This window comes from Bufo bufo, chromosome 9 (genome assembly GCF_905171765.1).
Source record: "Bufo bufo chromosome 9, aBufBuf1.1, whole genome shotgun sequence".
NCBI classification, from domain to species: domain Eukaryota; kingdom Metazoa; phylum Chordata; class Amphibia; order Anura; family Bufonidae; genus Bufo; species Bufo bufo.
Genome location: NC_053397.1, coordinates 180,156,408 through 180,181,185, shown reverse-complemented (window position 1 = coordinate 180,181,185; position 24,778 = coordinate 180,156,408). Strand labels below are relative to the sequence as shown.

The following is a 24,778-nucleotide window of genomic DNA, read 5'->3' as shown; positions in this document are numbered from 1 at the left end:
GCGGATCCGTGGATCCGCAAAACACATACGGACGTCTGAATAGAGCCTTACAGTGGGGTGATCAATGACCGGGGGTGATCAGGGAGTCTATATGGGGTGATCACCCCCCTGTCATTGATCACCCCCCTGTCAGGCTCCATTCAGACGTCCGTATGTGTTTTGCGGATCCGTGGATCCGGGTATCCGCAAAACACATACGGACGTCTGAATGAAGCCTTACAGGGGGATGATCAATGACAGGGGGGTGATCAGTGACAGGGGGGTGATCAGGGAGTCTATATGGGGTGATCAGGGGTTAGTAAGGGGTTATTAAGTAACAGGGGGGGGTGTAGTGTAGTGGTGTTGGTGCTACTTTACAGAGCTGCCTGTGTCCTCTGGTGGTCGAGCCAAGCAAAAGGGACCACCAGAGGACCAGGTAGCAGGTATATTAGACACTGTTATCAAAACAGAGTCTAATATACCTTTAAGGGGTTAAAAAAATCGGATCTACAGCCTGCCAGCGAATGATCGCCGCTGGCAGGCTGCAGATCCACTCGATTACCTGCAGTTCCTGTAAACGCGCGCGCCTATGTGCGCGCGTCCACAGGAAATCTCGCCTCTCGCGAGATGACGCGTAGATGCGTCATTGTGCCTGAGTCAGCCGCCTCCGGAACGCGATCCTGTATTAGACGGTTCGGAGGCGGTTAAACTCTATATGACCGCTGTATTTGTGGCCTAAATGTGACACTCAGTTTATGCACGTCTTATCCCAGATGTGCAGTATATCAGAGGGGTTTTTCACCCCAGTAACCAAAAAGCCGTATTTCTGGCCTAAATGTGACAGTCACTTATGCACGACTAATCCCAGATGTGCAGTATATTAGAGGGTTTTTTCACTCCAGTAAGCAAAAAGATGTATTTCTGGCCAAAATGTGACAGTCACTTATGCTTGTCTAATCCTAGATGTGCAGTATATTAGAGGCTTTTTTCACCCTAGTAATCAAAAAGCCGTATTTCTGGCCTAAATGTTACAGTCACTTATGCATGTGTAATCCCAGATGTGCAGTATATTAAAGGGTTTTTTCACCCCAGTAACCAAAAAGCTGTATTTCTGGCCTAAATGTGACAGTCACTTATGCTTGTCTAATCCCAGATGTGCAGTATATTAGAGGTTTTTTCACCCCAGTAACCAAAAAGCCATATTTCTGGCCTAAATGTGACAGTCACTTATGCTTGTCTAATCCTAGATGTGCAGTATATCAGAGGCTTTTTTCACCCCAGTAACCAAAAAGCCGTATTTATGGCCTAAATGTGACAGTCACTTATGCACGTGTAATCCCAGATGTGCAATATATTAGAGGCTTTTTTCACCACAGTATGCCAAAGCCGTATTTCTGGCCTAAATGTGACAGTCACTTATGCTTCTCAAATCCAAGATGTGCAGTATATTAGAGGGTTTTTTCTCCCCAGTAACCAAAAAGCCGTATTTCTGGCCTAAATGTGACAGTCACTTATGTACGTGTGATCCCAGATGTGCAGTATATCAGAGGCTTTTTTCACCCCATTAACCAAAAAGCTGTATTTCTGGCCTAAATGTGACAGTCACTTATGCTTGTCTAATCCCAGATGTGCAGTATATCAGAGGCTTTTTTCACCCCAGTAACCAAAAAGCTGTATTTCTGGCCTAAATGTGACAGTCACTTATGCATGTGTAATCCCAGATGTGCAATATATTAGAGGCTTTTTTCACCACAGTATGCCAAAGCCGTATTTCTGGCCTAAATGTGACAGTCATTTATGCTTGTCTAATCCTAGATGTGCAGTATATTAGAGGCTTTTTTCACCACAGTAACCAAAAAGCCGTATTTCTGGCCTAAATGTGACAGTCACTTATGCTTGTCTAATCCTAGATGTCCAGTATATTAGAGGCTTTTTTCACCACAGTATGCCAAAGCCGTATTTCTGGCCTAAATGTGACAATCACTTATGCACGTGTAATCCCAGATGTGCACTATATTTAATAGATGTATTTTTTTAACCCCAGTAAGCAAAAAGCTGTATTTCTGGACTTGCAGACATGCAGATAGCCTGTGCTGGTGCACTATCGTTGCATAAAATGGCTGCCGATTATGTATTGATATTGACTAATTGAAGAAAAAAAAGTTTGTTTTCAGCAGTAGTTGGCTCAGGGCAGGCTTAAAAAAATTGTGCATTGCACCCACAAAACACATTTGCTGTAGATCGCTAAGTACAAAAAACTGTTCTTGATAAGATTTCTCCCTGATCTCTCCCTCACTGCAGCTGCAGCCTCTCCCTACACTAATCCGAGCAGAGTGACGGGCGGCGCTACGTGACTTCAGCTTAAAATAGAGGCTGGGTCACATGCTGCAGTTGGCCAATCACAGCCATGCCAATAGTAGGCATGGCTGTGATGGCCTTTTGGGGCAAGCAGTATGACGCTTGTTGATTGGCTGCTGTGCAGCCTTTCAAAAAGCGGCAAGAAAGCTCCGAACACCGAACCCGAACCCAAACTTTTACGTAAATGTTCGGGTCTGGGTGCCAAAAAACCTAAAGTTCGGTACGAACCCGAACTTTACAGTTCGGGTTCGCTCAACTCTAGAGGAGACATCACATGGAGGTGATTTGTCTGGTCACACCAAAAGAATTGGCAAACAAGGGGTATACCTTATGAAATATATATAATGGCACATAATTTCAACAAAGGATATATTAGTAGGCGCCATATAATCATCTAAAAAATACATTGCTCAACAGTAACCAAAAAGGGTCCAAACCTTTAAAGTGTATAGCATTAAATATAAGGATCTGGCTGATAACTGGGATAGATGTAAGGAGAAATTGAGCTCCTGTGGTGATTACAAGCATCTTATGTCACTCTTGTCAATTTTTCCAGTATGTCAGAAGATCTATTATTATCTGGAAAGAGGTCAGATTCACTCATTGCTATCTTTTCCTGTCCACTTGTTGGTAGAACAAATATAATTTCTGTGTATGAAAAGTGTCATATAAAATGTTATGTTTCTTATCACAGAATAGTATTTCACATTTTTATATATATTGCAATACTGTATGACGTTTTCTTTCTGCAGGTGGTCTATGTCACGGCTACCTTTCCCTATGTTATGCTTCTGATTCTCCTGGTCCGTGGGGTTACTTTACCTGGAGCCTCACAAGGGATAAAATTTTACCTGTATCCCGATTTGTCAAGACTATCAGATCCACAGGTAAGACAAAAGATTTTTTTCTAAGGATTATCTATTAGTGAATTTTGCTACAATGAAAATGTTTTATTGTAAATAAATACTGTTATAATTTCTTTATAATTATATAATTTCTAATATAACAAAAACTACAAGTTCAATTCCCTGAGCTTGGATAAATCTGGAAGGGTTAACAATATCCACATCGCTGGAACCCATGGAAATAAGATATGGAGGACTTGGAGTTGAAATTGGCCCCAGAATACCTAACATAGGGAAATGCGATTGTTAGCTTTATTTGACCTGATGTAAGTACAGTAAGTAATAACAAGATCGGTACAGCACTAAGGAATAGGCTGGTGCTATATAAGCAAATGTAGATAATGCATATATTTAAAATTGAGCTTAACATTTTGTATTCTCCTGATAATAGGATTTTGAAAATAATATTTTATTGAACAATGTCATATTTATAATGGACTAGGTGACATTTTCCGTGTTCCTATTGCATAAATATGGATTGTGAAGTTTCACCATCACGTGTTTCCTCCCTATCTCTTTCATGTTGTACATAGTAGAATTAATAAAGGTGTTGTCCACCACTGAATGAAGAAAAAGCAGAAACAACTATTAGAATGCTTGAAAGTAATACAAAAAGTAAAACTCCAATTCCAAAAAAAGTTGGCACACTGTGTAAAATGTAAATAAATGTAAAGAAAAACACAATGTAATGATTTGCAAATCTCATAGACCCATATTTTATTAACAATAGATCATAGAACCAGGGGCTTTGCTAGGTTAAAACATTCGGGGCCTGGCCCCTGATGTTTTGTCCCAGGCCCCGAATGTCCTGCCTGCCAGCTAGGAAGGCAATACAATTGAATCTTATGCACTGGAAGAGCTGAAGGACCTGTGGTGACATCACAGGTCATGTGACCAGCAAAACAGGCAGTGGTTGAGAAGGACTTGCGATGATGTCACTATCATGTGACCAGTGCAGGAGAGTACAGCAGTGAAGAGGAAAAGTCCTGGGGCAAGAAGCTGTGGTCAGGTCTGCTACATGAGGAGAGGTAAGTGAAGGGAGAGGCAGAACAATGCTGGGAGTTGTGGTTATTTAACAGGGACTGTACGTTAGGGCTGAAGGGAGGGATGTTATTTACATGGAACTGTGTTTTGGAGGTGGCTGGGGAGGGGGTCATGTTATTTACATGGGACTGTATGTTGATGATGGCTGTAGGATAGAGTGATGTTATTTACATGGGACTGAATGTTGATGGCGGCTGTGGGAGGGAGTGATGTTACTTACATGGGACTGAATTTTGGAGGGGGCTGGGGCAGGGTGATGTTATTTACATGGAACTGTATGTTGGAGGGAGCTGGGGGAGGGAGTGATGTTATTTACATGGGACGGTATGTTGATGGAGGCTGTGGGAGGGAGTGATGTTACTTACATTGGACTGAATGTTGGAGGGGGCTGGGGCAGGGTGATGTTACTTACATGGGACTGTATTTTGGAGGCGGCTGTGTGAGGGAATTATATTATTTATATGGGACTGTATGTTGGAGGCGGCTGTGGGAGGGAGTGATATTATTTACATGGGACTGTATATCGGAGGGGGCTGGGGAGGCAGTTATGTTATTGAATTGGGACTGTATGTTGATGGCAGCTGTGGGAGGGAGTGATGTTATTTACATGGGACTGAATGATACAGGGGTCTGAGGGAGGGAGTGATGTTATTTATATGGGACTGAATGGTGAAGGTGGCTCGTGGGGGGAATTATGTTATTTACATGGGACTGAATGTTGAAGGGGTGGTGTTTACATGGGATTTCATTTTGGAGGTGTCTGGGTGGGATGATGTTGTTAACATGGGATTGTATTTTGGAGGGGGCTGTAGATAGAGAGGAATTTTATTTACATGGGAATGTATATTGGAGGGGGCTGGAGATATAGTGTGATGTTATTTACATGGGACTCTATGGTGGAGGGAGGGAAATTGTGTTATTTACATGGGACAATATGTTGGAGGGGTTGAAGGGAGGGGTGTGATGTTATTTACATGGGACTGTATGTTGGAGGGAGGAATATAACTACAGGGGACATTATAGACGGTCTTATTACTACAGGGGGCTCTTTAGGAAGGACTTATAGATCAGCCTTATTTATATTAAGAGCACTATGGCGGGCCGTATTACCACTGAGGGGTCTGTAGAGAGCTTTATTAACACTGGGAGAAGCATTATCACGGTTGGAGCACTGTAGGGGGCAGTATTACTAATGGGCGCATTCTAGAAGGGAATTACTATTGGTGGGACTATGAGGAGCACTATTACTATGGGGGTACAATTTTTTTCTTCAGGATAGTATTTGGGGGTATTGGGGAGCACAGAGAGCAGCGGGATAACACTGATAGCACTCCAGGTTGGGGGATGATGATAGAAATGTGAGGAAGCTAAGATGTCTGTGTGTCACACTCTGCAGAGACGAGGCGGCTGAGAGAAGTTATACAGACCAAATGGAGAAGATGATTACAGAGAAGATCTACATCAGAGGAGACGTCACCTGGAGGCACTGGATGTGACAGGTATGTGCTGCTGTATAGCAAGTACAGCAAAATGCGGTGTGTGTGTGTGGGGGGGGGGGGGACAGAGAACTGGCCATATTCATTGTGGCTTGGGTCCTGGATCTTTTGAGACCCTAGCAACACCCCTGCATAGAACATATATGAGATGTTAAATGTGATTTCTCCAGATTCTCTGAATCTTTTAATGATATTATGCACAGGAGATGAAAGTCTTCACAATTTTTCGTTGAACATTTTTCTGAAATTGTTCCACAATGTTTAGACACAGTTTTTCGCAAATTGGTGCATCTCTTCCCATCTTTGCTGGTGTTGCTGTCATCAAGTTCTAAATTAGTTAATTTTTTGTAATGTCTCATTGTGAATAAAATATGGATCTGTCAGATTTGCAAATCATTGAATTCTGCTTTTATTTACATTTATTTATAGTTTACAAAGCGTCCCAACTTTTTTGGAATTGGGTTGTAAAATCTTAACAATTCCCTTACTAATTCAATGCCTCCTGACTCACCCACCTGTCTCTGCACATTTTGCTTCATTTGACATGTACATGTGACCCTGTACCCAATTACTGGCCATATGCAATAGTGGTACCAGCAAGTCACAACTGCAGCCAATGACTTAGTGCAGAAGTCACAGGTACATGTAGTAATGGAGAAGGAATTCCAAATGCTGACAGTATCATCAGAATGGAAGCAGCAGGGATTTGATAAGGTGTAGAGATGTGAGAATGAATTCTGAATGGATCAGATTCTTAACAAATTTCAGAAAGTTTCTGCTGCCAAATGAATCTGAAGTTTTGGCGATTCACTTCAGAAGAATCGTGCAAAATGATGCCAGCTCCATTTTATGGTGAAAATTAGCAAGAAACAGAGCAGGGACCAGGGAGGATGACGTTAACCCCTTAAGGACCGGGCTCATTTTCACCTTAAGGACCAGGCTCATTTTCACCTTAAGGACCAGGCCATTTTTTGCAAATCTGACCAGTGTCACTTTAAGTGCTCATAACTTTAAAACGCTTTGACTTACCCAGGCCGTTCTGAGATTGTTTTTTCGTCACATATTGTACTTCATGACACTGCTAAAATTGGGTCAAAAAAGTTAATTTTTTTGCATAAAAAAATACAATTTTTACCGTAAATTTTGAAAAATTAGCAAATTTCAAATTTTCAGTTTCTCTACCTCTGTAATACATAGTAATACCCCCAAAAATTGTGATGACTTTACATTCCCCATATGTCTACTTCATGCTTGAATTGTTTTGGGAATGATATTTTATTTTTTGGGGATGTTACAAGGCTTAGAAGTTTAGAAGCAAATTTTGAAATTTTCAGAAATCTTCAAAATCCCACTTTTTATGGACCAGTTCAGGTTTGAAGTCATATTGTGAGGCTTAGATAATAGAAACCTCCCAAAAATGACCCCATTCTAGAAACTACACCCCTCAAGGTATTCAAAACTGTTTTTTCAAACTTTGTTAACCCTTTAGGTGTTCCACAAGAGTTAATGGCAGATGGAGAAACAATTTTGAAATTTCTATTTTTTGGAAAATTTTCCAATATAATCAATTTTTTCCAGGAGTAAAACAAGGGTTAACTGCCAAACAACACTCAAAATGGGTTGCCCTGATTCTGTAGTTTGCAAAAACACCCCATATGTGGTCGTAAACTACTGTTTGGCCGAACGGTAGCACATAGAAGGAGGGGAACACCATATGGGTTTTGGAAGGCAGATTTGGCAGGACTGGTTTTGTTTATACCATGTCCCATTTGAAGCCCCCTGTTGCACCCCTAGAATAGAAATTTCAAAAAAGTGACTCCATCTAAGAAAGTACACCCCTCAAGGTATTCAAAACTGGGTTTACAAACTTTGTTAACCCTTTAGGTGTTCCACAAGAGTTAATGGCAGATGGAGAAACAATTTTGAAATTTCTATTTTTTGGAAAATTTTCCAATATAATCAATTTTTTCCAGGAGTAAAACAAGGGTTAACTGCCAAACAACACTCAAAATGGGTTGCCCTGATTCTGTAGTTTGCAAAAACACCCCATATGTGGTCGTAAACTACTGTTTGGCCGAACGGTAGCACATAGAAGGAGGGGAACACCATATGGGTTTTGGAAGGCAGATTTGGCAGGACTGGTTTTGTTTATACCATGTCCCATTTGAAGCCCCCTGTTGCACCCCTAGAATAGAAATTTCAAAAAAGTGACTCCATCTAAGAAAGTACACCCCTCAAGGTATTCAAAACTGGGTTTACAAACTTTGTTAACCCTTTAGGTGTTCCACAAGAGTTAATGGCAGATGGAGAAACAATTTTGAAATTTCTATTTTTTGGAAAATTTTCCAATATAATCAATTTTTTCCAGGAGTAAAACAAGGGTTAACTGCCAAACAACACTCAAAATGGGTTGCCCTGATTCTGTAGTTTGCAAAAACACCCCATATGTGGTCGTAAACTACTGTTTGGCCGAACGGTAGCACATAGAAGGAGGGGAACACCATATGGGTTTTGGAAGGCAGATTTGGCAGGACTGGTTTTGTTTATACCATGTCCCATTTGAAGCCCCCTGTTGCACCCCTAGAATAGAAATTTCAAAAAAGTGACTCCATCTAAGAAAGTACACCCCTCAAGGTATTCAAAACTGGGTTTACAAACTTTGTTAACCCTTTAGGTGTTCCACAAGAGTTAATGGCAGATGGAGAAACAATTTTGAAATTTCTATTTTTTGGAAAATTTTCCAATATAATCAATTTTTTCCAGGAGTAAAACAAGGGTTAACTGCCAAACAACACTCAAAATGGGTTGCCCTGATTCTGTAGTTTGCAAAAACACCCCATATGTGGTCGTAAACTACTGTTTGGCCGAACGGTAGCACATAGAAGGAGGGGAACACCATATGGGTTTTGGAAGGCAGATTTGGCAGGACTGGTTTTGTTTATACCATGTCCCATTTGAAGCCCCCTGTTGCACCCCTAGAATAGAAATTTCAAAAAAGTGACTCCATCTAAGAAAGTACACCCCTCAAGGTATTCAAAACTGGGTTTACAAACTTTGTTAACCCTTTAGGTGTTCCACAAGAGTTAATGGCAGATGGAGAAACAATTTTGAAATTTCTATTTTTTGGAAAATTTTCCAATATAATCAATTTTTTCCAGGAGTAAAACAAGGGTTAACTGCCAAACAACACTCAAAATGGGTTGCCCTGATTCTGTAGTTTGCAAAAACACCCCATATGTGGTCGTAAACTACTGTTTGGCCGAACGGTAGCACATAGAAGGAGGGGAACACCATATGGGTTTTGGAAGGCAGATTTGGCAGGACTGGTTTTGTTTATACCATGTCCCATTTGAAGCCCCCTGTTGCACCCCTAGAATAGAAATTTCAAAAAAGTGACTCCATCTAAGAAAGTACACCCCTCAAGGTATTCAAAACTGGGTTTACAAACTTTGTTAACCCTTTAGGTGTTCCACAAGAGTTAATGGCAGATGGAGAAACAATTTTGAAATTTCTATTTTTTGGAAAATTTTCCAATATAATCAATTTTTTCCAGGAGTAAAACAAGGGTTAACTGCCAAACAACACTCAAAATGGGTTGCCCTGATTCTGTAGTTTGCAAAAACACCCCATATGTGGTCGTAAACTACTGTTTGGCCGAACGGTAGCACATAGAAGGAGGGGAACACCATATGGGTTTTGGAAGGCAGATTTGGCAGGACTGGTTTTGTTTATACCATGTCCCATTTGAAGCCCCCTGTTGCACCCCTAGAATAGAAATTTCAAAAAAGTGACTCCATCTAAGAAAGTACACCCCTCAAGGTATTCAAAACTGGGTTTACAAACTTTGTTAACCCTTTAGGTGTTCCACAAGAGTTAATGGCAGATGGAGAAACAATTTTGAAATTTCTATTTTTTGGAAAATTTTCCAATATAATCAATTTTTTCCAGGAGTAAAACAAGGGTTAACTGCCAAACAACACTCAAAATGGGTTGCCCTGATTCTGTAGTTTGCAAAAACACCCCATATGTGGTCGTAAACTACTGTTTGGCCGAACGGTAGCACATAGAAGGAGGGGAACACCATATGGGTTTTGGAAGGCAGATTTGGTAGGACTGGTTTTGTTTATACCATGTCCCATTTGAAGCCCCCTGTTGCACCCCTAGAATAGAAATTTCAAAAAAGTGACTCCATCTAAGAAAGTACACCCCTCAAGGTATTCAAAACTGGGTTTACAAACTTTGTTAACCCTTTAGGTGTTCCACAAGAGTTAATGGCAGATGGAGAAACAATTTTGAAATTTCTATTTTTTGGAAAATTTTCCAATATAATCAATTTTTTTCCAGGAGTAAAACAAGGGTTAACTGCCAAACAACACTCAAAATGGGTTGCCCTGATTCTGTAGTTTGCAAAAACACCCCATATGTGGTCGTAAACTACTATTTGGCTAAACGGCAGGACATAGAAGAAGGGGAACGTCATTTTTGGAAGGCAGATTTTGCTGGACTGGTTTATTGACACCATGTACCCTTTCAAGCCCCCTGATGCACCCCTAGAGTAGAAACTCCATAAAAGTGACCCCATCTAGGAAACTACGGGATAAGGTGGTTGTTGTTTTGGGACTATTTTTGGGGTAAATTTGATTTTTGGTTGCTCTATATTAGTCTTTTTTGAGGCAATGTAACAAAAAAATGTAATTCTAAAATTGTTTCTACATTCACTATTTGGTTTTGTGGAACACCTAAAGGGTTAACATAGTTTGTAAAGTAACTTTTGAATACCTTGAGGGGTGTAGTTTCTTAGATGGGGTCACTTTTTTGGAGTTTCTAGTCTAGGCTACATCAGGGGGGGCTTCTAATGGGACATGGTGTCAAAAAAAAAACTGTCCATCAAAATCTGCCTTCCAGAAACCATATGGAGTTCCCTTCGTTCTATGCCCTGCCGTGCGGCTATATAGCCATTTACGACCACATATGGGGTGTTTCTGCAAACTACAGAATCGGGGCAATAAATATTTAGTTTTGTTTGGCTGTTAACCCTTGCTTTATTACCGGCAAAATGGATTCAAATTGAAATTTTGCCCAAAAATTGGTGTTTTGGCACAGTTTTTATTTTATATTTTTAACACCGTTCATCCGAGGCGTTTGGTCAAAAGTTATTTTTATAGCGACGACTTTTACGCACGCGACGAGGCCCAATATGTATGGCTCTCAGACTTTGGAGACACTAAGCAGGCATCCTAAAACTGCGGCCCTCCAGATATTGTAAAACTACAATTCCCACCATGCCCTGCTGATGGCTGTAGGTTGTCTGGGCATGCTGGGAGTTATAGTTTTACAACATCTGGAGGGCCGCAGTTTGAGGATGCCTGCTCTAAAACTAATATTTTTTGGGGAAAGAAAAATTGTTTCCGTGTCTCCAAAGTCTGAGAGCCATAGTGTTTTATGTTCTCTAGTGGACTGTTGAGGATTATAAAAATTTAGTACTCCATGGAAGTGTGATACTCCCTGAAGCAATTGATAATGCAGAGGCCCGGATGATCGGGGCAAGTGTCACATTGAGTAGTGGTGTCCTTCCGTATCCCCCTCTTGTGACACACTCTGCACTTTTTTTGGGTTCGTCCCTTCTTTCCAGTATGGGGGACCACACCTGGAAAGTGTTGGCCAGGGACGATCCGGGCGCCTCCAATTCCCGAGGTACTCCGGCCTGCTCTTTCCCGGTCCGAAAAGATCAGGTCTTTGAGGACTGCCTCATAGAACTGGAGGAATGTCCCTGTGCTGCCAGCGCTTCGGGATAGTACAAAAGAGTTGTACATGGCAACCTGTACCAAGTAGACCGCAACTTTTTTGTACCATGCCCGGGTTTTGCGCATGGCGTTATATGGCGTGAGGACTTGATCAGAGAGATCAACTCCTCCCATATACCGATTGTAGTCGACGATACAATCGGGCTTGAGGACCGTTGCCGCGGTACCTCGCACAGGGACAGGGGTGGTGCCGTTACCGTGGATTGTGGACAGCATAAGGACATCCCTCTTGTCCTTATACCTGACCAGCAACAGGTTTCCACTGGTAAGGGCACGGGTCTCACCCCTGGGGATAGGTACCTGGAGGGGGTAGGCAGGGAGGCCGCGTTGATTTTTCCGCACGGTCCCACAAGCGAACGTGGATCTGGCGGCAAGGGACCTGAACAAGGGAATGCTGGTATAAAAGTTATCCACGTACAAGTGGTAACCATTATCCAGCAGTGGGTACATAAGGTCCCACACGAGTTTCCCGCTAACACCCAGAGTGGGGGGACATTCTGGGGGTTCAATACGGGAATCTCGCCCCTCGTACACACGAAATTTGTAAGTGTACCCTGAGGCACTCTCACAAATTTTGTATAGCTTCACGCCATACCTCGCCCGCTTTGTGGGAATGTATTGGCGGAAACTGAGTCTCCCCTTGAACGCAACGAGAGACTCATCAACCGCGACCTCCCTTCCAGGTACGTAGGCCTGCTGAAATGTGGCCCCAAAGTGATCGATGACCGGCCGTATCTTATACAGCCGGTCATAGGCAGGATCACTTCGGGGGGGACATGCTGCATTATCGGAATAATGCAGACATTTCCGGATGGCCTCAAACCGGTGACGTATCATGACCATACTGTACAGTGGGGTCTGGTAGAGTATGTCCCCACTCCAGTATTGCCTGACACTGGGTTTTTGGACTAGACCCATATGCAGCACGAGGCCCCAAAATGTCCTCATTTCGGCTGCACTGACCGGCGTCCAGCCACCGGGTCTAGCCAAAACTGAGCCTGGGTTTTGAGCGACGAACTGTTGGGCGTACAGATTCGTCTGCTCCACCATCAAATTCACCAGTGAGTTACTGAAAAAAAAACTAAAATAGTCTATTTCAGTAAACCCCACTGTGGGAATCTGGATTCCAGGATTGCCAGCAAAATCCGGAATCTCAGGCTCAAAGTCCACTGGGGGACACCAGCTAAGTTCATCGGCAGGGGGCTCCGGTGGACTTATTTGGTGGGCCGGGAAACCAGTACGAACCCCAGGGCGGCTCGTACTAGGGTGGGCCACAGGATCCCTAGCATGTGGGGCCCCTGGCTCCGCCTGGCGGCGTCTCCGCCGCCTTGGTGGCTCATCGTCATCAGATGATGATGAGGAGGATGCGGATGACAAAAGGAATGTGGGGTCATCCTCATCCTCACTGGGGCTCTCAGAGTCGGAGGCAATCTGGGCGTATGCCTCCTCGGCCGAGAACATCCGGTGGGCCATGGGTGTGTGTGCGTGTAGGTGTGCGTGTGTGGCAAACTTTATTATATGTGCGTGTGTGTGGGGGCAACGGGTGTTCGCGTACTAAAAAGTCCAGGCAAAAAAATGGGCAAGTGTTAGAAAAAAAAAAAGTTAAAACTTGCTGATCAGCGGTACAACGCTGATCAGCGGTCGGTGGGGTGGTGGGGCGGGCGATGCGCTAACAGTGGACGGACGCTAAAAAGTGCCGGCCAGTCAGCGCATGCAGAAAAAAAAAAGTGGTGGTGAGTGGGGGGTGGGGGGTGCTGGTGGGGGGTAGGTGGGGGGGGGGAGGCAGGTGGGGGGGGGGGGGAAGTGGCTGGTGGGGGGTGGGTGGGGGGGCAAGTGGCAGGAGGGGTCTGGGTTAGGGTTAGATGGAAGTTTGGAAGTTTGGAATAAAAGTACTTTTTTTTTTTTTTTTCTAACTTACTTTTCCCTTCTTTCCCTGCCTAACGGTGCCTCTCCCTCACTGACCCTAACCTACCTGGGTGGCGATGGGTGCAGGAGGGTGATGGATGCCGATTAGGGGGACACAGGAGCTCGTTCTGGACGGTGCTGCACGGTCAGGGTGCTGGACAGGAAGAGGAGGGGAGAGAGGAGCGCAGGAAGTTTGAATCTCGCGCCTCTCTCCCCTGCACCAATCAGCACCCTGGACAGCGGCATTCAGCACCAGGGCCAGCACCGCCTCTCCAAATCCTCGGACTGCGATAGGTGGTGTATAATTACGCCACCGATCGCAGTCTTTTTCCGGTTCATCGGGTCACAGGACACCCGAATGGACCGGAAACGCAGAAAACCGCAGGTCTGAATTGACCTGCGGTTTTCTGCGATCGCCGATACGGGGGGGTCAAATGACCCCCCCCTGCATTGTTACGGGATGCCGGCTGAATGATTTCAGCCGAAATCCCGTTCCGATTAACCCCTGCGGCGCCGGAGTTCCGATTTTAAGTCAGGACGTACCGGTACGTCCTCGGTCCTTAAGGACTCGGGAAATAGGGCGTACCGGTACGTCCTAGGTCCTTAAGGACTCGGGAAATAGGGCGTACCGGTACGTCCTAGGTCCTTAAGGGGTTAAAGGGCTTCTGTCACCCCACTAAAGTGATTTTTTTTTTTGGGGCTAGTTAAATTAGTTATATAGCGATATATGAAAATATAATTGTGTTACTTACTTTGATCCAGCAGTTTATTCAAAAAACAAAGTTTTATCATATGCAAATTCGGTCTCTACCAGCAAGTAGGGCATCTACTTGCTGGTAGCTGCTGCAGAAATCCGCCCCCTCCTCTTGTTGATTGACAGAGCCAGCCGGGATCTCCTCCTCCGGCCAGCCCTATCGGCATTTCAAAAATCGCGCGCCTGTGTTGAATCGGCGCAGGCGCTCTGAGATGAGGAGGCTCGTCTCCTCAGAACTCCCTCAGTGCGCCTGCGCCGATGACATCACCGAAATAGAAGACGTCATCGGCGCAGGCGCACTGAGGGAGTTCTGAGGAGGCGAGCCTCCTCATCTCAGAGCGCCTGCGCCGATTCAACACAGGCGCGCGATTTTTGAAACGCCGACAGGGCCGGCCGGAGGAGGAGATCCCGGCTGGCCCTGTCAATCAACAAGAGGAGGGGGCGGATTTCTGCAGCAGCTACCAGCAAGTAGACGCCCTACTTGCTGGTAGAGACCGAATTTGCATATGATAAAACTTCGTTTTTTTAATAAACTGCTGGATCAAAGTAAGGAACACAATTATATTTTCATATATCGCTATATAACTAATTTAACTAGCCCAAAAAAAAAAATCACTTTAGTGGGGTGACAGAAGCCCTTTAAAGTCTCACACAACTTGTGAGAGAGGGGGGGTTGGCCTTTTTTTGCTCAGAGGCTGAAATACAATCAAGGGGCAGGATTTTAGCAAGTTATTTGGCTCTGTGCTATTTGTAAATCACAAACACTACAAGCTGCGTTCAGAATAATGTGAGAGGATGTGTGTTGAATGTGTCTGGCAAAAAGCAATTACAGTCAGAAGCCAGCAATCCTAGAGTGTTAAAGGGACAGTATAGGGGCATATTTAGTTAGGTAAATTTAAAAAATAAATGTAATAGGTAGAAAAATCTGGGTTTTATTAGACAGGGGACGTATAGGGTTACTCCGAGATCTGTGTGTGTTTTATAATGAGGACAAGTGGAAAGCTTCACCCTGCAGTAGCCTAATATCTGCAGTTTCTACTGAAACATAATTTTTTAGTAGCCAATAATCCTTTTTTACTTGTAAAAACCTGAAGCCTCTACAGTACTTAAAGGGGTTGTCCCACTTTGCTTTTTCAGTCTTACGAACAGTAAATGTCCTGATAACTTCCTGGTTTGGCTCAGGCAGTTGAGTGAAGGCTGGCCACGCCTCCTCATGACTCACCCTGAGAGTTCAGTCCTTGCATGCTCGTTCATGTGGATGAGTCATCCTTCTGGAGCCTGCAGAGTATGTAAAGCCCATCCCCCTGCTGGGGAATCACTCAGTGACCACTGACCAATGATAGTGAACTAATGTAGTAACTTGTGGCTGTCCTGCATTCTAATACACTGTTACACATAAAACCTGTGTTACAAACCCATTCTGTGCAGCAAAAACAATAAATCACTACAGCCCAAATGCATGTTAGCTAGTAGCCATATGATCTGTGCTAGATATAGATAGATATATTCACTGACTTATTACCCAGCTTTCCCGGTGTCTGATATTATCGCTGACTTATTACCCAGCTTTCCCGGTATCAGATATTATCACTGACTTATTACCCAGCTTTCCCGGTGAACAATATTATTACAGACTTGTTACCCAGCTTTCCCGGTGTACAATAATATTGTACACCGGGAAAGCTGGGTAATAAGTCAGTGATAATATCTGACACCGGGAAAGCTGGGTAATAAGTCAGTGATAATATCTGACACCGGAAAAGCTGGGTAATAAGTCAGTGATAATATCTGATACCGGGAAAGCTGGGTAATAAGTCAGCGATAATATCTGACACCGGGAAAGCTGGGTAATAAGTCTGTAATAATATTGTTCACCGGGAAAGCTGGGTAATAAGTATCTGATAATATCTGATACCGGGAAAGCTGGGTAATAAGTCTTATAGACTTATTACCCAGCTTTCCCGGTGTCTGATATTATCACTAACCTATTACCCAGCTTATGGGGGGGGGGGGCATCTGTGGATGGCACTTATGGGGGGGGGGGCATCTGTGGATGGCACTTATGGGGTGGGTGGGATCTGTGGATGGCACTTATGGGGTGGGGGGATCTGTGGATGGCACTTATGGGGTGGGGGGATCTGTGGATGGCACTTATGGGGTGGGGGGATCTGTGGATGGCACTTATGGGGTGGGGGGCATCTGTGGATTGCCGCCTGGACTCCTTCTGGGCACCAGAGAGCACGGCGTCCTCTGTTGCTATGACGCCGTGCGCTCCCTCCTGCCGCTGGAATACAGTGATACTCTCTTATAGATCATAGCAGTATATCACTGTATTCCGGCTGCAGTAATGTCTCTATATAACGCCCACAGTAATGACCCCCAACTGCCCCCGGTAATGTTCATGCCCCCAGTAATGTCCCTATAGTGCCCATAGTAACTTTCCAAACTGCCCCCAGTAATGTCCCTACACTGCACCCACAGGCTGTCATCAGAAGATTACTAGCACTGGCGGCGGGCCAAGTCACTTACATGAAGCCCGCCCCGCCGGTCACCAGCAGCCTCTTGCTGAAGCTCCCAGGCGGCTCGCCGACAGCACTCATGGTTATGAGGTAAGAACTACCACAGGACTGGAGTAGAAGGACATGGCCGCCAGCTGATTGGACGCTCAGCATGACGTCACAGCCCGTCCCGTTGCCTCTGCAGATGCGGCGGCTGGAGCTGCGAATGTCGCATGGCAAGGTATAGGAGAAGATGCTGGGGCTCCTGCTGACTTTGTTGCGAGGTTCGGGGCAGTGGTAGTTTGATTCGGGACCCTGGCCCCGGATAAAAAGCATATAGATCATAGCAGTATATCACTGTATTCCGGTGGCAGGAGGGAGCGCACGGCGTCCTCGGTTGCTATGACGCCGTGCGCTCCCTCCTGCTGCCGGAATACAGTGATACTCTCTTATAGATCATAGCAGTATATCACTGTATTCCGGCGGCAGGAGGGAGCGCACGGCGTCCTCGGTTGCTATGACGCTGTGCGCTCCCTCCTGCTGCCAGAAAACAGTAATACATTGCTATGATTGGGCGCCCGCGCAAAACTATGGGACGTGCGCGCTCACAGTGTGAGGGAGAGGCCGGCTGTAGGATCGCAATAGTTACCAGTGCGCAGGTGCGGCATGGATGCGGCCGGCGAGATGTGGCCGTATCCATGGGATACCAGCACAAACAAAGGAGAGAGAAAGGAGCGTTTTTAGGCTGAATGCTAAGTTTTTTTTAATTACATGTATTGGAAGAAATGTTCAGTGGGGGGCAATGATTTAATGTAACCGTATTTAATGAAGTGGGACAACCCCTTTAAGTCTTTTATAGGCAATCCCATACATTTTGCTGGCTACACTGCACAATTACACCTTTTTTGTTTGTAAAAACCAGCAGCAATTTTGATACTGTTACAAATTGTTCAGTTAAAAGCTTTGTACTACTCCGCTAATATACTAATTTAATTGAAAACATTGCACTACTGTGTTAATATATCTGTTCAAAGCGTTATAAAGGTGTGTTAATATATCAGTTAAATTTAACTCATTGTTAAAATTCTAGATACATTTTATGCATTATACTATTGCATCAATATATCCACTAGAATCAATGCAATAAAATACTAGTTACATTTAATGCATTATACTGCATTAATATACCAGCAACATTCAACACATTGTACTGAACCCCTTGGTGACATCCGCCATGCATGTACAATGGAAGTCGGCGCCCATTCGCTCATAAGGCTAATCATATACATTTAACCCCTCAGATGCTATGGTCAAATGTGACCATGGCATCTGAGCAGAAACAGGGTTCCCCGGCTCAGATCGGGGAAGCTATATTATCCCAGTGATGGCTCAGAGCCTCAAGCAAACTCTGATACTCATCACTGATACATATACTAGTGCATAAATAAATATTTAAACTTTCACACATTATACTGTTGTATTAATATACTCGTTAAATTCAACGTATCATAAAGTTGCATAAATAAAGCATTTAAATGTAATAAATATACAGTTGCTTTAATATACCCATTAAATTAATTATACTGTTGCATAAATAAGCATTTAAATCTAATGCATTATATTATTACCTTAATAAAGCAGTTAAATTCAACAGATTATAGTGTTCAATTAATATATCTGTTAGATTCAATGCATTGTACTGTGTCAATATACCATTGTAAATTATGAGTACCAGTGTGCAGTGTGTTCGTAGAAGGGGAGGGACGTTTAATTGTATCTCTGTCTGTTAATTCCCCAAAAGACACAATTTTGCTACTGTTTAATACTCTGTGTACCAAACTTGTGACTTTTCATATATAAGCCTCCTAATACAATGTATGGAAACAGAAGATCGGAAAACAAAAGAATCATGTTTCATCATCTGAGAGTCAGAATTTGGGTGCCTATAGTAGTGTAGGGTGGACAACTATCTGCAGCCTTTGGTAGTGAGAACTGTGGGGTATCTTGAGAAATACCAAACATGTTTTAGGTTTGGTACAAAACATAAAGTGGAGTATGGATGCATGTTGGCTTACAGCAGACACTAAATTTATACACATGCATCCCTCACAAACATGCAATCATGTTAGTTTCTTTTCATTTACGTAAATGTTCAGGGTATGCTGATGACCTCATTCAATTCCTTTTGATTGAAATTGATTATCTTTTGTCCCACAATTATTTTATGACAACATTGTTTATAAACAGCAAAGTGGGGGGAATTCTCTCCTTCACTATCCAGTTTTATTTGTTGCTTGGTTTGAGGAGTGCTATATCCTCACTGATTGCAATCCTTTTTTTTGATTGTTTGTCCCGGTATGGTCGCTACATCAATGACGTGCTGGTCACATAGGTGGGCGATGTGGTGGCCATAGCGGGATATATTTAGTATCTAAATAACATTCCTTTTGGTTTGTTTTGTACTTAGCAATTTCATAAATATGCTATTTCTTTTCTGGATCTTACATTGTCAATAGATGTACATCAAGTAACCATTCAGACTTACAGTAATTGCAAACCTACTTCAGGTAATGCGATCCTGCATTTCAGATCATTTCATCCACATCACGTGTTAAAACATTCCTGTTGGTGAGCTTTTGTGATAAAAAAGGAATTGTTCAACAGAAGGGGCTTTCCAAAAATAAAAAAAATTAATGTAAAACAAAGATGGAAAAAAACCCAGGATATGATCAATGTCAGAATGAGGGAGGACCTTCTGTCAAAGGAAAAATCTCATAAATTGCAGTATGAATGGAGCAAGTACTTGTAGTTATACTAAGCCAGCGCTCCACAGGAGACAAGGCATAGTTTAAAGACCAGGAAGTGGCAGCTGATCGGCGGGGGTGGACCCCGCCAATCTGATATTGATGACCTATCCTGACAATAGGTCATCCATATTAACGGCTGGACAAGCCCTTTAATTTCAAATCCAAGCGATTCTAGCATATTTGAATAACGTTCACACCTAAAGAGTTTTTTTAGGAGTGGCAATACTCGTTGCCTATCATGTGCATATGCAAAACACATAAAACAAATACAAGGAGTTGTGGATGGCAGGCTCCATAACATTAATGGATTCCTAAATTGCAGCACTAGCAATGTTGTATATTACATCACTTGTACAGCATGCAACCTGTTCTTTGTTGGTTGCACCACTCATCAGCTAAAATACAGAATCAGAGAACATTTGAATGGTGCAATCAAAATAAAAGTAAGGAAGCCTTCCAATGTATCAAAGCACGTTAGACATGCGCATGCCGGTGAAGTGTCTACTTTGTTTTTTCAGGCGTAGAATAAGTAAAAACCCCTAAAATGAGGGGGGGGGGGGGGTTGATACCTATTAAACAGAAAAGGTTACTAAATTTGAATGCTAGATACAACATTTCCAGAGGGACTGAATAATAGAACAGATCTTATTTTAAACTATTGACTTTTCTGATATTCTGTATTTTTGTATATTTGCTACCAGTTTTATCAATTGGACCTAATCGCTAAGGGGTGGGATCATGAGCTCATTTAAATACCACTCATGTTTGTATTCACATTTATCTTTGACTAAGGACCCGGAGGGGTCAGAAACGCAACCGTATTAGACGTAGTATACTATGCAGGACACAGTTCTCCCTTGCTTTCGGTAGGCTACATTATTATTGAGGACTAAGAGGATGACATCGTGAACTTGATAGCTCACTCCTCCGCAGGATGATGGCAACATCACCTCTTAGTCTGACACTAAGTCTTTAAGCCAGGGGTCAGCAAATTTATCCTTCAACTCCTCCTGCAGCTCCAGAGAAGCCTCTCAGTTGCATTATCTCTGTCTTCACTGCCACCTCCTAGTGGGGTGCCTTCTTTTTTCAAGAAGAGGCAACAGAACCCCATGTGCTATGGAAGATATTCAAGGTGGTCTCCCTGTTGATGACTTGTGTGAGAATAGTCAGTGCTTGGACTGTCATAAGGAGAAGGGTTAAGGTGGAGGTGGGTGACCCATGCATAGATGTGTTGTTGTTAGTGGTAGTAGAAGTGACCTTTGTAGCTACAGTGATGGTAGTATGGGCAGTGGTAGGCATGGAAACAGTAGCAAAAACAGAGGAGGGAATCGTGAAGGGGGCCAAGGAGCCCCTAATGACATATCACAGTGTGATAAAAGTGCATGGAAGGGTGAGGTCTATGACAATGATTGTGTATTAAACAAGAACTGTGACACCCAAAACCTCACTAAAAACTACAAGGGCCAGATATTATTCTGTTGTGGTCAACTTGGGAATTGGTGATGCCAATGATACTCTGGGCAGGTTTAAAACGGCCAGACCTAAGCCAAACGTGGTTGCCGATAGCTCTATGCCAGTATTTCCTGTGTGGAACTTCTTCTCCACAGTGCCAGACGAGGTACCATGGCTCTATTACAGCATGTTAAATGGCAGCACCAGATCCAATGGGAAAATAGAACTGACCACCGGGAATCGCCTTCTACCAGCTTACTTTGCGGCAGCCAGGCAGCATCCACATACAGTACAGTGTCTTTGTCATAGTCATCATCAGTTACTGTTTCTCCCACTCAGAATACTCCTCCAACTCTGCTTCGTTCTCAGCCATCGAGAATGGAATGTGTGGCCATGAAATAACTATACACCCTCAGCAATCAGATTTTGTGTGCTAACTTAACTATCGCACCACTTAGTGGATTCTGCTGCTGTTAGCATTATGCCATGCTCTCTACCTCAATGGAAAATACCTAGCCTCCAATTTGTCCCCCAAAAAGCCATTTTTTATCCAGTACTCTCGTGTGGCAGAGAACGAGGGCCACTCCTTCCAATAATCAAAGGCGCACGCCACCATGGACACCTGTACCAGCTGTTATGAGCAGGGATAATACATGTGTTATGTCCCACTAGGTCAATGTTTTGTACGGCAGTGGCGATGCAGAACCGCAGTAACAAGGCCAGGTCCTATTGACACTTCAACGTTTGTGTCAGTCTGGTTCCTGCACCAGGCAGTTATGCACCTCCTCCACGTCCTCCCCTAGGGACATCCTCTTGTGCCCAACAGAAATAGAGTGTTGCTTCCACTCTCCCTTCCTCCTATCATATGTGTAAATTGAAACATTGTCATGTTGTGTTGCAGCTGATGAGTCTGGGCGAGGGTAGCCCCACAGTGGATCAGTTGCTAAAGTCCATCCAGGAGCAAATAACCTGCTAATTGTCTCCCCACCAACTACAACTGGGCATGGTTGTCAGCAACAATAGTAGAAACATTGTGGTGCGATGCATTTGAGGGAAATAACACATACTCCTTGCATGGTGCTTGTGATAAATTCAGTGGTGCAACGCTTTTTGAAAAAATAACATGGTTTGCCGAAGGTGCTGGCAATGTCCAGGAGACTGTCCTCACCTTTCAGCCATTCTTATGTGGCAAGGAACTCCCTCCTGGACTAGCAGAGACATAATGGTCTGCCACTGCACAGCTTTATCTGAGACGTTCCAACTCGCTGGAATTCCACCTTGCATATGCTGGAGCGTCTGTACGAGCAATGTAAAACTGTGACTGATCATGCACCTGACCACCACATCAGGGAGCATGTGTTGCTTTGCGGTCAGGCAGTTGCAGCTCAGCAAGTCATATACTCAGGCCCTTCGAAGAGGTCACCAGATTTGTCAGTAGTGACAACTGCAGCATCAACAATGTCATCCCCCTGATATTTATATTAAAGATAATGTTCACACTGACACAACAAGGGATGGTGGAAGAAGAACAGCTTTTGCATATTGCTGGCTGCCATATAGCTGTTGGGGACCCATACAGACAAATTTGCATGGAAGGAGAAAGTAGAGGAGGAGGAGTAGCTACCATGAAGAAGGAGGCTGATGATAATGATTACACTGACCATGATGACCAAACATCTCAGTGGGGGTCTGAGCCAGAAAGAACTGGGTCCTGGGTTCATGCTGGTAAGCATTGTCAGCTCTTTGCTTGCTTGTTTACCTTGCAGCTCTTTACTTGCGTTATGATCGAGCAGTGTGATGATTACTGGATAGCCATGCTTTTAGACCCTTGTTATCAAAGCAAAATGGGTTAATGGTTTCCTGTGTCTGAAAGGGAGGCTAAATTGCTATATTACCAGTATACACTGTGTAGACAGCTTGCCACCCATGGGTCTGACCAGGAGGCCTATCTTTGCTCCCCGCTGATAAAATATCTACCGAATGTCTCTGCTACCACTAGTAGCAGAAGTTTTAGCAGCACCAGTTCAGTCTCATGAACTTGATTGAGCCGTTTTTTCAGGGGTGTGTCAGGCTGAAACAAATCAGCAATTGGAGATGTACCTCCTGAACAATCAGGTTCAGTCCTACAACGACCTTGCCCTTTCTTCACCACATATCATGTTCCATGACCCCATGGACTTCTGGGCAGACAAATTGGAATAGTGGCCAGAACTGTCCCATTTTGCTTTTGCTGTACTGTCTTGTCCAGCCTCCAGAGTTATCTCAGAGAGGGTTTTCAGAATGGCAGGTGGCAATTTCACACCAATATGGACAAAATTGTCTTTCGCAAGTGTATAAAATATCACTTTTGTCAAAATGAATGAGGCTTGGATCCATGAGGATTTTCACACACCTTTGGCTGAGGCTGATGAACAGATTTGCCATGGTTGATGGTGGCTATTTATTGTTTATTCCATCATGCCACTGTCACTGTCTGCCTACCTAACATGATGCTGTGTACTGCATAAGTGCTACTGCCACCATTGCAGCTTCTGCTCCCTCTACAGATCTGTCACTGCTACTACTACACCAACACAGCTGTACACACATCTACTGCCTTGCCTGTTCCATGTGCTGCTACTGCTGCTGCTACTACTGCTGCCACATGCCACATGCCACTATTACCCCTATACACCTTATCCTTTCCACATCCACCCTGTACTGCTGCTGCTCCCAAATAAAAGGGATGATTTTTCAAGGGTTGTTCCAAACAAACCAGTTTTTTTCTGACATTTAGGCCTCATGCACACGACGTCATTCATTTCAATGGGTCAGCAAAAAAATGCTGATAGTTCATCCGTTTGTGTTCCGCGTCCGTCGTCCGTGTTTCCCTTCAGCAAAAAAAATAGTGCATGTCCTACTTTTTTCACATTTGCGGACAAGGATAGGCATCTATTACAAGGGATCTGTGGAAAAAAACGGATCCTCCAAAAAAAAACGGATGCCGCATCTGTTTTTTTTAGCGGACGCACAATTTGCGGACACAAAAAACAACTGTCGTGTGCATGAGGCCTTACACAGTGTGTGTGTGTGAACAGGGGCAGGCATCTGCTTCTGTTAAGACATCATTTTTGGATGCTTGTTCAAAACAAGCAACTACTTTTTCTTATACTACTGTGTATGTGTATAAACATCTCCCATTAAAGCATCATTTTTTGAACACTTGTTGAAAACAAGACACTGTTTCCATGATTTAACACTGTGTGAGTTTAAACACCACCTGTCCCCAATAAAGGACACTTTTAGAATGTTTCTATATAAAAAAAAGTATAACAAATGCCACAACACAGTGTGTTTTTAAACAGACTGTTTTTAAAGGGTTTCTACCACCTCATTTTGACCTAATTAGCTCTCAGACACTAGCGATCTGCTAGTGTCTGATCTACCTAACAATGCTATTCTCAGACCTGTGTGTGGATCTGTTTCACAAAAAAACTAACTTTTATTAATATGCTAATGAGCATCTAGGTGCTATGGGGGCGTCTTTTCAGTACCTAGAGGCTCGGTCTACTCACATTGTATGCCGCCCCGCTCGTCCGTTAAGCCCGCCCATCTCCTCTTGAATGCCATCCTCCATCTGAGCCAGCGGACGAATTCTCGCGCCTGCGCCGTGCGCGTCTGTATTCGGCGCAGGCGCAGTGAATGTCTGACCGCTCCCTGCACAGACATCTCCACTGCGCCTGCGCCGATGACCGAGATGTCTGTGCAGGCAGCGATCAGACATTCACTGCGCCAGC

The 24,778-nt window shown here is 43.8% G+C and overlaps 1 protein-coding gene across 1 annotated transcript in view; it reads left to right on the top strand.

The window, feature by feature from the left end:
- Positions 1–24,778, top strand: part of SLC6A11 (solute carrier family 6 member 11) — a 254,723-nt gene that overhangs the window by 185,272 nt on the left and 44,673 nt on the right. Inside the window, exon 6 of the mRNA XM_040406984.1 lies at positions 3,090–3,224. Within this exon, the coding sequence (XP_040262918.1) occupies positions 3,090–3,224 (135 nt within the window). The remainder of the gene's footprint in view (positions 1–3,089; positions 3,225–24,778) is intronic.